Source organism: Ictalurus furcatus, chromosome 23, assembly GCF_023375685.1.
Source record: "Ictalurus furcatus strain D&B chromosome 23, Billie_1.0, whole genome shotgun sequence".
Lineage (NCBI taxonomy): Eukaryota > Metazoa > Chordata > Actinopteri > Siluriformes > Ictaluridae > Ictalurus > Ictalurus furcatus.
In genome coordinates, this window is record NC_071277.1 from 9,075,975 (window position 1) to 9,090,197 (window position 14,223).

At 39.1% G+C, this 14,223-nt stretch overlaps 2 protein-coding genes across 6 annotated transcripts in view; one reads left to right on the forward strand and one right to left on the reverse strand.

Annotated features, from left to right (window-relative positions):
- Window positions 1–14,223, reverse strand: part of nup58 (nucleoporin 58) — a 17,826-nt gene continuing 3,603 nt past the window's right edge. The window contains exons 5-14 of one of the 5 annotated variants that reach the window (XM_053611145.1): window positions 13,077–13,245; window positions 12,882–12,947; window positions 12,120–12,294; window positions 11,186–11,265; window positions 10,845–10,963; window positions 10,646–10,728; window positions 10,320–10,521; window positions 2,193–2,264; window positions 1,805–1,900; window positions 1–736 (exon numbers count right to left, since the gene is read on the reverse strand). In XM_053611145.1, coding sequence (XP_053467120.1) covers window positions 573–736; window positions 1,805–1,900; window positions 2,193–2,264; window positions 10,320–10,521; window positions 10,646–10,728; window positions 10,845–10,963; window positions 11,186–11,265; window positions 12,120–12,294; window positions 12,882–12,947; window positions 13,077–13,245 — 1,226 coding nt within the window. In that variant the 3' untranslated portion in view covers window positions 1–572. Of the gene's footprint in view, window positions 737–1,525; window positions 1,901–2,192; window positions 2,265–4,701; window positions 10,122–10,319; window positions 10,522–10,645; window positions 10,729–10,844; window positions 10,964–11,185; window positions 11,266–12,119; window positions 12,295–12,881; window positions 12,948–13,076; window positions 13,246–14,223 lie in introns of those variants that run through there. The other 4 variants (XM_053611147.1, XM_053611144.1, XM_053611146.1 and 1 more) reach the window with 4 other exon arrangements.
- mtmr6 (myotubularin related protein 6) overlaps window positions 13,992–14,223 on the forward strand; it is a 14,488-nt gene continuing 14,256 nt past the window's right edge. The window contains exon 1 of the mRNA XM_053611143.1: window positions 13,992–14,067. The gene's annotated coding sequence lies outside the window, so the exon portion shown is untranslated. The remainder of the gene's footprint in view (window positions 14,068–14,223) is intronic.

Below are 14,223 nucleotides of genomic sequence, written 5' to 3' on the forward strand. Positions count from 1 at the left end.
AATAAAGCTTTTTTAATAAAGTTTGCACATAAAGTCTAGAAAAAGGATTTGGGCAATTACCAATTTCATGATGGACAAAAACCAAAAATGACACAAAAAAAACAAACAAACAACCAAAACAGCAAAGCAAATCAGGGTCAGAAAAACTGAACCATTTATTAGAACATACTGAGATTGGAAAGAGGACGTCTCTGAGCGATGGACAGAGCGAGGACACGCTGTACACTGAAACAGATCACAAAAGATGTGGATAAAGTGGAAAAAAAAAAACATTTCACAGATATTCTCAAAACGAAACCTCTACGTGAAGGATTCATCACACGTTAGCGCTCTAAACGATCCTTCTCAAAATCTAGACAAGTGTCAGTGATGATGAACACTCGTGTAATCAGAGAAACACACACACACACACACACACACACACACACACACACACAGTGGACGGTATGATACACAGAACATACACTTGTCCTTAAAGCACATCCATCAAAAATACAGAAACCTGCCACTAATCTCTACTCCCTGGGGCCTGAAACACTTATTTCCCTTTATCCTTTATCTGCCCTGCGGTTCTATCTTTTGCCCCTCTTGTTGCCCGCTGGAGGTTTTTTCAGCTGCAGGACACCGCTACCGAAACCTGCGCTCTGGGCTGTGGACACGCCGAAGGTCAGACCGGCCGACGCGTTGATTCCAGGGTTACTGAAGTTGAATCCTGAGGTGCCGGAGCTTCCAAACCCTGAGAGAACACGACAACGAGGATAAATACATATATACACATACATACAGTACACACCTCGCCTTGTTCTCCAAAAAACACTCCCTCCCCAGTCTAAAGGCAGATGTTTGATATCATCCATTAAAAGTGTTCAGATATGAATGAAGCTCTAAATCTAAGTCTCAAATTACAATCAGAACTCAGGAGTTGCATGGCTCTGATGGCGTACTGATACCTCAAACACCTTCAAGTAACCGGAACTACTTTTTAACTGCATGGCTCCGGTTTTGGGAAGTTGGACAAGAGTCTTTAAGAATGGATTTAATACTTTCAGACGAACATGTTTATAAGGGATGTGTGTGTTTTATAGTTGCATATCTGAAAAGAGTTTAACAATAACAACCCTGTATAAAAGGAGTTCAGAGTTTTTCCATTTTCATGGGAAATGTATTGAAATGATCATGAATTCTGGATTTCGGTTGTTTTTAGAATAAAAGATGTGAACTTCTGGTTAAGCAATTACTGTATAATAACTACAAACAAAATACATTTTAATTCGAAATAATAATAATAATAATAATAATAATAAACAGAAAGAACAAAGCAGTGAACACCGAGCATCATTCTACTGAGATTGTACGTATTTAATTTTCCTGCTCATTTCAAATCAGTCATAAAACACGCAAAACTGAAATGTTGGGATTAGCGATACGATAATTTACGTCTAAAGGGACTCGATGCAGAAATCTTGGCACCTTGAGCGTATTTTATTTAACAGAACATCCAGAATTTAAAAAAAAAAAAAATGGATTATGAATTCACAGTAATTACTCAACTGTATTAATTTGATGGTGTTATTTAATTTTTTTTTTAAGTTGGTACATCACTCAAACAAACGGTTTGTTAAAATCGATGGATTTTTGGTCAAGAACGCAGGAAATAGCCAAACAAATGGGACAGTTCGATAAACAGCAGGTATAAGAGGGAAAGGCTCGGTGATGGAGATAAAGGGGGGGGGTGGTGTTAGTAATACAGTTAGTGATAGTGTGAGGAAAAGAGAGAGGAGGGTGCTATGACACACACACACACCTGCACTCAAGCTCCCTCCTGATGGCTTGTTCGCAGAAAAACCGAACGACGAGCCTCCTGTCCCTGAGGTGGCGAACGCCGGGCCACTACCGAAAGCTGCCGAGACACAGAACGATTTGTTAAAAAACAAAACACGCTTATTAATGAGGGCTCAGCGCTCTCAGACATTTAACAACATCAAGTTTAGAAAATAAAAAAACAGCTCATAAATCACAAATGAGCAGAAAAGAAGAAGGAGGAGAAGGAGATCAAAGCAGGTTGTCAGTCTGTCAACTGAGATCTAAATCCGTAACGTTATTTCTGCAAGCGTCATGTAGTTGGATGCTGGAAGCGGACAAGAGTGTGTGTGTGTGTGTGTGTGTGTGTGTGTGTGTAAAACAGCGGGTACCTCCAAGGCTGCTGGAGCCCATACTAGTGCCCATGCCCGAGGCAAAGGGAGTGCCAAAACCCGCCTGAGATCCTGGGACAGAGAAAGAGAGCAGAAGAGCTTTAACTCTCAAAGCTGCGTCTCACTCCGGGAAAAAAAATAAATAAAATCAATTCTCTTTCTGTGTATAATTTTAACTGAGACGGATGGCTTGTGTGTGTGTTGTGTGCTTTGGATGCACATTTTTACTACGAGTGATCAGTGGCATAGGGTTTTTCTCCTGTAGCAGTGCTAGACTCCTCCACGGTACATCATCGTACTTACCTCAATACACATAGAAACTTAAGTGTAATAATTATAATATAATACAAATCACAACCTGGGAATTATAACGTTCAGGTTCTCTTTTTCGTCAAACATTTGTTGACTTAAATTGAAATGAACACATTTCATGAACATCTATATCTCTTTATCTCTCTCTATATTATATCTATAGATCTATATATCTCTCTCTACATCTATGATCTCTACAATATATATGACCTTCTACACCAAAACATTGGAAAAAAAAAATTATATTAAAACGCTGTATTTGCTTTGACCTTAGCGAGGGCTACATTCTTAACAGATTAATGTCTAAAAATGGCAAAAGAATAGTCTTGAAATTAAAAAACGAAATGTAATAACCTGCTAACGATGTATTATAACACCTACACACTTCTGTAATAACGTTGTTATACATGCCGTAATCAGGTATTTCAGCCTCGGCTTAATCTGTATTTATGTCACGCATTTCTACGTTGCATATTCAACATTATTATTATTATTATTATTATTGCACATAATGTCGGTTATAACATGAATCGTGAATGCCGTTCAGAACAGGAAACAGTCAATATTATTATAGTATGTATAACTATTTTTACATATTTGGATATTTTCCTAAATTAGTGACCATTTTACATTAATTTTTTCTGCCAGTCAACCAGTAATGTAATATAATGTTGTTGCGCATAATGTAACGTAATAAATAACTGTATTAACATGAAGCGTGAACAGTTTACAGTAAATATTTGTAATACTTTATAATTTATAACAAATTTATTGTGCAGTTGGAACAGGTTTACTATATTATCCCCAGTTTGACATTTAGCTTATAAGGTTATGATATTGTTACCTGATGAGGAAATAAACTGCTGATAAAGTAAGAAAATGTTTATAATTATGTATAATTGTAGTGTTATAGATACCGTAATAAGATGTATCAAGTGCTTTAAAATCACTTTACTCCTTATTACATCATATTCAACAACGTTATTACATTATATTATAGGCTAAATAAGGATAAACATAAACATCTGTTAATGCACTAATAAAATGTAAGTATTACAAATATTTTAATCTTAAACTGCTTTTACGTTAAACTTTACATTATTGTATTAATGATTAGGTGAAAAAAAAGAAAGTAATAAACATCTGATAATGTAGTCATATCTAACTCCTATAATACAATTACATAATAAAGTTATGAAATGTTATAAAGTATTAATTACTTAATTAATGATTCCCGCCATATCATACTATGTGCAACCTTCTTATACTCAGAAGAAAAAGAATGTATCAAACTTGGAATAATGCAATAAATAATAGTAAAACTCATCCAATTATGTAATAACATGGCTGTAGACACTGTAATAAAGCATCACAACCGTTTTCATGGGAAACTACATACAGTGTTATACCTTATTACATTATGTGCAACGTTCTATTATATTGTTGATTGGTGGAAAAGAATAAAAAAAAACAACTATCCAAATACGTAATTACACGGGTATGTGTTCTACATATTGTAATAACCCATTACAAACGCCTCCTGCAGTAAACTGCACTTACAATTCATTCATTACTCCTTATATGTGTAATAATATAATCTTATCACCTGACCAAAAAAAAAAGTCATAAACGGCTCATAACATAGTAAATCCCGTCTCCATATCCGTAATAACACTGTTCTATACATGTTAAAAGTTTCGCTTACTCCACTTTCGCGAAATAGATTACTTCTGTAGGATTTAAACACTGCTGATATATTACGATTGACGAAAAAGAAAAGAAAGTAATACATTTAATCAATCATGTAATAACATAGTCGTACGTAATTGTCGACTTGTAATCCCCACTTATGGATGGTGTTATACTTGTCTATGTTATTGGCTGACGAAAAGAAGGAACGTTATAAGCTGATAACATCGTTAGACTCATGTAGAAGAATGTAATAACGTTGTTACGCATACTGTAATAAGGTACTACGAATTTTTTTCTTAAACTGAAATCACATTAAAGGCGATTATGTAATATTATTATACGTACTGTAATAAGGTATTAAACTGCATTCAGGATGTTTGTTATACTTTAATACAAGCCGTGTAGCATCGTTATTATATTATTAGCTGATGACTGCGTTTCAGTTTATTACAAACATACCATGGTTTGAATCATAATCGATGACTAAATCACCACAGACTATTTTGCGCTCCTGTCTCGTTTCCTTTTAGCCAGCTCATTTCTTTCAAAAAATGTTCGAATTCTTTATTTAAAAAAAAAAAAGAAGAAAAAAAAAAGATGTGTTAAAAGCGAATCCGCATCTCGACGATTATCCAATTAACGTGAATATATGATTAGTCAGTCAAAAAGAAACAAAGACAAGGGCTTTTCTGTTTTTTTATTTTAAAAACTGATTTATTGTGAATTTATTGTAAAGCACTTACATAAGAAACATGACAAAACAGTTTCAGGACAAACGGGATTCCTACTCGCGATCTGCATGAACACGGTTCGACTGAAGTGAGTCTTTTAAAAATGAAATCCAGTTCAAACAGTGACGAGTCCAGATTCATGTATACTGTTTATTCTGCATGTAGTGCAAAAGGCACACCATAATCATAAATAGGCGAAGGTTTAAATAAAGCCTCAACGCACAATTAAAAACAAACCAAACAAACAAAAATACCACACATGTGATAAATAAGATTAGAGCTGAACATGTTACTGTTTAAACAATCAACATCACAAGCTTCTGAACTCCTGATACGGAGTCTCTGTACATAAATGCCATGCGCGGTTACTAAAGACTTACTTCTGAGACGTCTAAAAGATTTCGCTTGCGTTCTAACAGCACTAGCGTTCAGTGTTTCTACCCCACGCGTGACGACACTAACCCTACGTTCACTCTAGCAAGCGACAAGTCGCTCATTTTTTGCCCGTGGGCGTGGCCTGTCCGGTAGCTATATATAGCTTCTAAGCACTAAAAAAAATGCGGTTGTTTGAGTCACGTGCTCGGCTTCGTGCTAGCTTCGTTCTCGGATCAGCAAATCCGAATCGACTCTACTAGCTACGTACGCTCACCAATCGCTCACTGTGAAGTCGCTTTATCGCATATTAGCGTGAACGTAGGGTCACTCTTTCCACGTAACGTTGTACGTTTACGATCATGTGTTCTACATCTTAATTTTTTTTTTGCAAACCCTAAGAGTTATAATATATATCAAAACTACAGCCTTTTAAAAACCCACACATCACTCTAAGAGCTCCTCGTATTAAAGGTGAACTCCAAAGAATTTCAATGTAAACTCTATAAACTGTATATGTAGTATGTGTGCGCGTGTGTGTGTATTGGGGGGGTGGGGGGATTGGGAGGTGGGGGAAGAGAGACTAAGACAGATGAGAACATTGATGCGTTTCCCGGCGCTGAACAGAACGCCAAAACCCTTAAATGATTTTTCCGCCAACTTGACTCATAGTGAAAGTCTAAGGGCAGATGTCGAATTCTGCTATTATTTAAAGAAGCGTTAAACAAATTTAAAACTTCGAGAGAAAGTCAAGCACGAGAGAAATTCTTCCTTTGGGGGGGAAAAAAAAAAGCTATTTTACAGATTTAGAGCTTCATTTACATTACAGACCCCTTTAATGGACAAAATTCAACGTCTGCCCTTTTCAGTGCAGGGAAATATGCTGAGATGAGATTCTTGTCTGTGCTAATCATACACACGCTACACATACAGGGGATAGAGAGATGAGGTTAAAAAAAGAAAGCTGAACTATTCCTTTAATAACTATTCCTTCCTCAGCAGTCAAGACACAAAGAACGAGAGAGAGAGAGAGAGAGAGAGAGAGAGAGAGAGAGAGAGAGATAGATGTTGGACCGATGTCCAGATTAGTAGCTGTTTAACGAAACAACAGCAACGGCTCAATGCTGCATCGCTAAACACTGAATATCTTGGCACAAGCATTCACCCGGTGTCCTTCATGGCCACACGGAGCAGCGTTATTTTTAAACTCCTCGCCCTTCATCTGGGGAGCGAGAACACCGTAGCCCTTGAAGACGAAACTGAAAACGAACTGTAGGTTCCTACAAAAACCTCGAACACCACACGCCCTGTCGTTTACACTGATGTAGCGTGTGGAGGAAAAGGCGGGTCTCCTTCTGGTTTAGGATGAAACGTGACCACTGAGGCTTAAAAGGCACAAATGAAAGCAGAATCCACGGACTGACGATTCGGATTAAACAGAAATAGGGATGCATCGATACCGATACGGCTGTACTGGTACGGGGAACTGGTCAGACACGGCATGACAATCCTAGTCTGCACTGTCGCAAAAAGAAAGGTACGACACGGAATTACGGTCATATTTTTCAATCAAAGCAAAGAAGAGTGGAACCTCTGTGGAAATCAGAGGTCGAAAATCCACAAAAAGGTCAAAAGTCCGTTGCAGGAGCAGCCGAGAAGGATCCGATATCTAATCTGTCACAGAGTTCAGTTCAGCGAGCACTGAGCACTCTGGTTCCTTCACGCTCCACTTGAGAGTCGACGTGCAATTCAAGGCATCTTACGCTCACTTTTACTGCTCAGATGGCCGTCCAAGTGTCCTCTATTACAGGTCCAGTTTAAACGTACTTCACTTTCTCCAGCAACTGCTTATGTGTCTTTCGTTCATCCAGGCGATAATAAACAATGTTGAACTGTAATGTTTAACAACCATGAGCTCCATTTCCCTCCCTCCCTCTCTCTCTCTCTCCAAAACTTTCTGCTGTCGTTATGCAATGCAGCACAAGGCAGAAACCAATACGACAAAACGTTCCGTGACATTGATTAATTAATAATAATGAATAGGTCACTCATTTCAGTATCGATGCATCCCTTAATCCCTTAAAACAGTCAAATATTGTGTAAAAGAAAACTATAGCCCTTACTGAATTCCTACCACACACAAATACTGCAGCTATCCTTCTTGAGTGTGTGTGTGTTTTTTAATGCTCAAACTACAAGACGATTGTTTTGTAATTAATAAATTACGGAAGACAAAAAAAAAAAAAAAGTGTAGTTTAATCAAGTGTAAACAGAGTGTCGGGCATGCAGGCACTCACCCGGCCGCGTGAAAACGTTCAGCCCATCTGGCTCTCATGCAGATTAGCATTAGCGTGCGCACACGCGCTAAATGTGGTACTGTTTAACCGTTAAGAGGAAAACAGGAAATAGCCATCAGAGAGGTTCAAACACACTCGCCTCATCTCTTACACCACGGCTCTGTTTAACATGAAGCACACGAGTTGAGACAATTTTCAATTAGCAGTATGAGGACATACGTGTGTGTGTGTGCGCGCACATGTGTTTTTCCAGTCCTAGTCAGAAGATTCCATGCTCCAAAAGTTGTGATTACAGAGAGCCGCAATTATCCCCGCGATCAAAGCATTCCTCGCATCTGTAACCGGCTATCATCGTTAGGAGGACACCACCATCGTTACCATGGTTACCAAGACCAGATGAGCATGATGTACAAAAAAAAAAAAAAAAACGCAACCGGAAACATGCATGTGAGTGCGAGTGTGTGTGTTTAAACAGGATACTGTCTTCAAAATACTAAGATCCTGTAAATCAGTAGAAAAATGCATAGGCAAAATATTCATTATATAAAATAATTCACACGTCTAAAAATGTTAGTACTGATAAAAGCAGTGTGTGTGTGTGTGTGTGTGTGTGTGTGTGAGAGACATCCCGATAAGTTAATCACATTCATTTTGTTCAAAATAACTGAATTAAATCCATCACGACTCCTGAATAACCAGAGATGCACAACATATTGGAATCATGTTTATAAATCGAAGAAAATAAATAATGTAAACAAAAAAAACCCCAACAAAATTAAAAATGAGCAATGATTAAACAGGACAGAACTTAGCTAAAAATTTTCAAACAGATTTTTTTAAATAAAGCATTTATTATTTATGCTTATTTATGTTGCTTAAACGTTTTTAAAAAACTATTTTGATTCAATCGTGTTCATTTAAAAGGAAAAAACACACTAATTATAAAAATCGATATTATTTAAAGAGCACCTATTATGGTTCATTCTAAACTCCTTTCAGAGAGCATACTCTGCTCTGATTGGTCAGACGCCCCAGTATGTTGTGATTGGTCTACCGCTGTCAGCGAGCAACCAATCAGAACCAGAGGCGGGGCTTAATGTTACAAACCTATGTAGGTTATTACAGGAAGTAAATCTGGAATTACGAACGACTCGTTTCAGCTGCTTTTGGGAGTCGATAACTCCGTTTGTCGTGCACTTTTGAAATCTGCAGACGTTTTCCATTCACAAACAGCTACGTATATAACACACTACATGAAAGGTAATATTAGAAAAACCATACTAGGTGCGCTTTAAGAGACCGATTAACCAGAAAGATGCATTTTCAGCTCTGGACACGTTTATAATTTTAATGATTTATATTAAAATGATCTATAAATATGCGTAATGCTAATCCTGGTGAATATCAGGGATGTCGGAATATTGGGATCAGCAAGCAGAGAAACATACTAATTTAATATTTATATATTTCTGGCTCAAAAAAAAAGAAAGAAAAGAAAAAAGTCTTGGAACAAGTCAAGACAAGTCATGTGATCATCATGAGCTGTAGGTCGAGGACTTTTAACCTATCACTGCCCTCTGGCATCATCAGCGTGCGCCTATTGCTGCTGAGCCGCTAAACAGTAACGTTTGTTGATAAACGCATCAACGTCAAAAACGACAAGAGAACTGTTTAAAGGAGTCCTCGCACACTGATGACATCACAGCAGTGATGAGGATGGTTAAATCTCACTCAATACTGTACGACTTGGAATAAATTACTTCACAACTTTTTTCTAAGATTACTCTGGGTTTAAAAACACAGTCTCCCTACTTTTTTCGTTTATGTAATTTTTTTAAAAACTTATATACACCAGACATTTCTTTTTTTTCCTTCTTTTTCCATGCTAAAATGTTTTGTTTTTTTTCTGTATTTTTTTTTTTAATGGCACTGGCATTTTAACAAACCTGAACGTTGTGAACAATCCGAGTATCATCTCGCGTGTTTTAGGACCATGTAGCGCAGCCGTTTAATTAACGCGGAACCTTCGGCCAGAACGCGTTGCGTTTATTCGACTCTCCGAAACGCCTCGGCGTCTCGTGCACCGATGTAAACAATTTTCGGATGAAGGACGACGTGTTTATGAGTATAAGAATCGTGCAACGATCGCTACATAAGTGCTGTTAAAGCCCTCTATCTAAAAACACCAAAACTTTGATTTATTCATTAAAACCTCGATTATAAAGAGGAAGGAAAAAAACCCCCCAAACACTCATTGATATTCGATTGAGAGTATAAAGATCGTGAAAGGCAACATCTGCATTATTTTGTGATTAGTTTATGCACCAGTGCCACGCAAGCACCTTTTAAGTACCCTGTTATCGACTGCTATTTTATTTACAGGTTACAGGATTAGTTTAATAATATTAATAAGAATAAATTAAATACAAAGACAGTGCAATTTAATCTCTTCTGCCTACATTTAAAATGTGAAATGAAGAAAGAAAACGTAGAGCTGTGTTCGTTCCATCGCAAGTGCTCTGTCTCTTCAGAAAAGGGGGGAAAAAAGAAAAAAAGTCAGAATACGGTAACGGAAACTATACGCCAGAGACAATGCTGGCTTACACCGCTATCATTTTCGCTCTGGCTCTGACTTTAACGCTCTCTCTCCCTCTCTCTCTATGTCTGTCTCGCTCACAGCCTAGAGGTCAGTTAGAGGTCTTAGAACTTGAAGGCGGTCAGACCTGGAGCGGGCTGCTGCTGCTGCGTGAGCGTGGCAGCCATGGCCACGGCGGCGGCGTTTGGGACAGAGCCGAAGGGCGTAGGGCCAGTGGTGACTCTCGGGGCGCTCTGCAGTTTCCGGCTGGCGCGTCGTTTCGACTCGAACACGTCCGTCGAGTCGTCCAGGAAAGCCCGCCTATAGCTCAGGTACTGGTACTTTAACGTCTGCAGGGGGCAGAAGAGAGTCAGCACAGTGAGCGAGGGGTAAAAAAAATCAAACGTAAAACTGTCACCAGTTTAAATTTTGTATCCGTTATGGAGCTCTAGACGATTTCGACTACACGCGTACCTTTACGTTCTCGTGAACGGCTTGCAGCTGTGCGGCCAGTGCCACGAACGTCTGGTAGAGCTTCTGCATGGCCAGAGACAGATCTGTACACACAGATATTAGAACATCACTGTTCTGATTAACGTTAGAAATCAGAAAGTGATCAAAATGATGTAAAGGTTTAAAGGAAGGGGTGTGCTAACTTTTTGAATTATACTACCTTGAGGAGTGATGTGAGGACCGCTGCTCTGTGTGGTCAGATGGTTCTCCAGTTCCTCGATCTGCTGGCGGTATTGCTGTAACTGCACCTCGAACTGCTCCACCAGAGCCCGGAAATAACTACACACACACACACACACACACACACACACACACACACACACACAGAGTTAAGCCATACTAGATAATCTTCGTCTCTTCAAACATTCCACAGTCATCGTGATTGTCGTCATGAGCTGCATCTCGAAGTTGAACTGATCTGTTCCGAGGTTACGGCAGTGTTTTATGGATATTTTCTCATCTTTTTATCGATAGTTATCATGGTTAGCGATGGTGACTCACTCTGAGGGTGCCGTATTCTCATGCTGAAGTCCAGGAGGAGTTTTCTGGGTCCTCAGAGCGATGTCAGCGTTCTTCAGCTCCTGCAGGGGAGAACAATAGATTTAACATTAACTTACAGACTTCAGAGGAAAGACACGGGACAGATAAACGTCACACTCCGAAGAATGGCAGAAACACTTTGGGCTTGAGCGAGACGCGGCGAAAATAAAGTTAGATATCATTTTTTGGTTCCATTTCATATCAGATGGAGCTTGGTGTACGTGTTATTTTACCACATGTCACTTCTCTCCGAGTCTCAGCACAGTGTCAAAACATTTCTGTATTATAAATTCTTTATTCTGATATTCTGAGATACTGGATTGTTGACTTCCGTGAGCCATAAGCCGTAATTCAGTGAAATACGTCACTTTATGTGTAATGAATCATATAATAATGAATAGATTACATGAAAGTTCCACTTTTTTAAATTAAATTAATGGGGAAAAAAACAAACAAAACTTTTCAATGAGATTCAGATTTTTTGAGATGCAGATGTATTTTACCCAAAAATATTACACAAGCGTAAAGCGCAAAAAAAGAAGAAGCAAAAAACCCCAGAATAAATTATTTTAAAAATACATATAAAAAAATTAATCGATTATTTCAGATCTGTTGAACGTAGTAGTTTTCGCTCCTTCTTTAGATACCCATTTTTAAAAAGCGTCCGTTTCTAAAGCCGCGCTTTCTCTCAGAGTTTAAAAAGTGAATAAAATCAATTTAAAAAAAATTAAGACGTGTAAAATTTCAAGTATTATAAGGCGTCTTGTAGGGTGAACCAGACCGTGGTCCTGATAAACAGAGACGCAAGAACAAGGGTCCGACGTTAAACTGTTCGTTTCTCTTTATTTTATACACAAGAGTTGAGGAGTAGACACGGCCGTCTGGTCTTCTGTACCTGCGCCGTCTCCATCTTCAGCTTGTCTATAGACAGGGCGTTCCTCTGCAGTCCACTGGCGCTCACCGACAGCAGCTGCTTTAGGCTCTTGATGTCATCCTGCACCTTCAGCATGGCTTTAGAGGACATGCGGCTGATCTCCTCCTGAACCTGCTTCTGCTCCTTCACAAACTTCCTACACACACACGATGAGAAGTGCATGAAAAACTCTTATTTCAATCGTATCCAAGAAGTTTTCTGTTAATGGGGTATTTTACAAAAACGCTTTCCTAGTATTTTAATTTAACTTTGTTAAAACACATTTTAGCATCAGACCAACAAAAGCTAATCTTCCCAAAAAGAACCGAGATGTTATCTTCATTTATATTTATTTATAGTTTACAGTCTTGACAAATTATATTTAGTTACCAAAGAACGTCTGAAAAACGTTCGTAGCCTGCTCGTGCTCCTGAGTGTGTGTAAATTTACACATAAGAACTAACTAACATAAACGAAGAAAAGCAGCGTTTCTGAAACTTCGTTCGGTTTGACCCAAACATTTCAGAAACCCAGTGCTGTTATTCTGTTGCATAGCAACAAGACACGTAAGGTGGAACTACTTTTTTGTGGCGGAGAAATCGCCGCCGGTTTGAACGCTTTAAAGACTCCCTCATTCTGTGTGTTGAGGACGTGACATGCAGAAAAGCCTAAATTACAATTACTGAATGTTGCTAACTTTCTTAATTGAAGTTGAACCTGAAAACAAGGAGAGAGAGAACGTACTGGAAGTTGTCCACATCTTGGCAGATGGGAGCAGGCAGGTTTTCATCCTTCAGTGCTTTACTGTCTCTACAGGAAATAATAAAAAAAAAAAACCCAACAACAAACAAACAAAAAAACCAAACATTAATTATGACCAATTAGAGCAGAGCGAAATAAAAGCATGCAGACCGCATGTGTACATTTTTTTAAACTCACTCGGGTCGAGCACCAGATGATTTATCGCTTTTCTTCTCGGACGAGGAACTGAAGTCGACTCCACCCAAACCTACGCTGGGCGCCGGGGCAACAGGAGCTGTGGCCGCTGTGGAGGACGAGAGCAAACCTCCTAAAGTCAGACCTCCGCCGAGAGTCGACTGTCCGAGACCTGAAACACAGCAAATACGACACAGCGTAAGCACCTACAGAAGCTGCGCCGGGTCAAGTGAAGAGAGGAGTCAGGATCAGACATTAAGCAAGATCTACTACAAAAAAAAATTAATAAAAAATACATGGTTAAAGGCTTCATCGTACTTAATGCAGAGATGATGTGTGTGAGGTTTACAATCTCACAGGAAGCCATATTGGAATGATTCATCTGGAGCACGTACAGGGGAGTGCGGCGTAGCAAACGTGGTGCGTGCCGAGGAGCGCGTCGTAGCAAACGCTGGAGAACACGTTGTTTGTGCTGTGTAACACTTTGGAGCACGTGTCCGTAACGACTAATCATAGGCCTGGTCATGCGGTGCTTTCTCCCACGAAGTTTACCCAGCTGCCATGTTTGCAACACAAATTTGCGAAAGACAACTGAACTGTGTCTCACCATCACGCATAAAGTAAAAATGTTAGCTAAACGTTAGTAAAAGCCACTTTCACTCTGTCGACAATGCAGTCTATGACGTGTGGGGGCGGTCAAAGTCAGACAGGACGTGATGACGCAGGAACCCGGAAGTAAGACAGAAGACAGAGAAGGCCCAAGAACACATCGCTGTGTGATGGCAAAAGAAACTTTAAAAAGGGTAAGCGATGCAAATTAGAAGAAAAGTGAATTCCAAAGTCAATGGAACTCCATAAGTGTCATTTTCGACCACTTTTTTTTGGTTCCTTTATTAAAATGGTGGAAAACCGGATCGCTGCTTCGAGTCCGTCAGGACGCAACATAAAACACACCGCTTCTGAGAAACGTTGGATCGGACTCTCCGGATCCCGGGTGAGTGACTCGCGCACAGACATCCTACAACCAGCAAAGTAAAACAAACCGCCTCGACCATCGTCAACACGGACATGCGCTCTGTTTAGTTTCCTGCCAGAATGCTCATCACTCAGAGTAAAATCCGCCATTTTATTCACTTTTATTTAATCATCG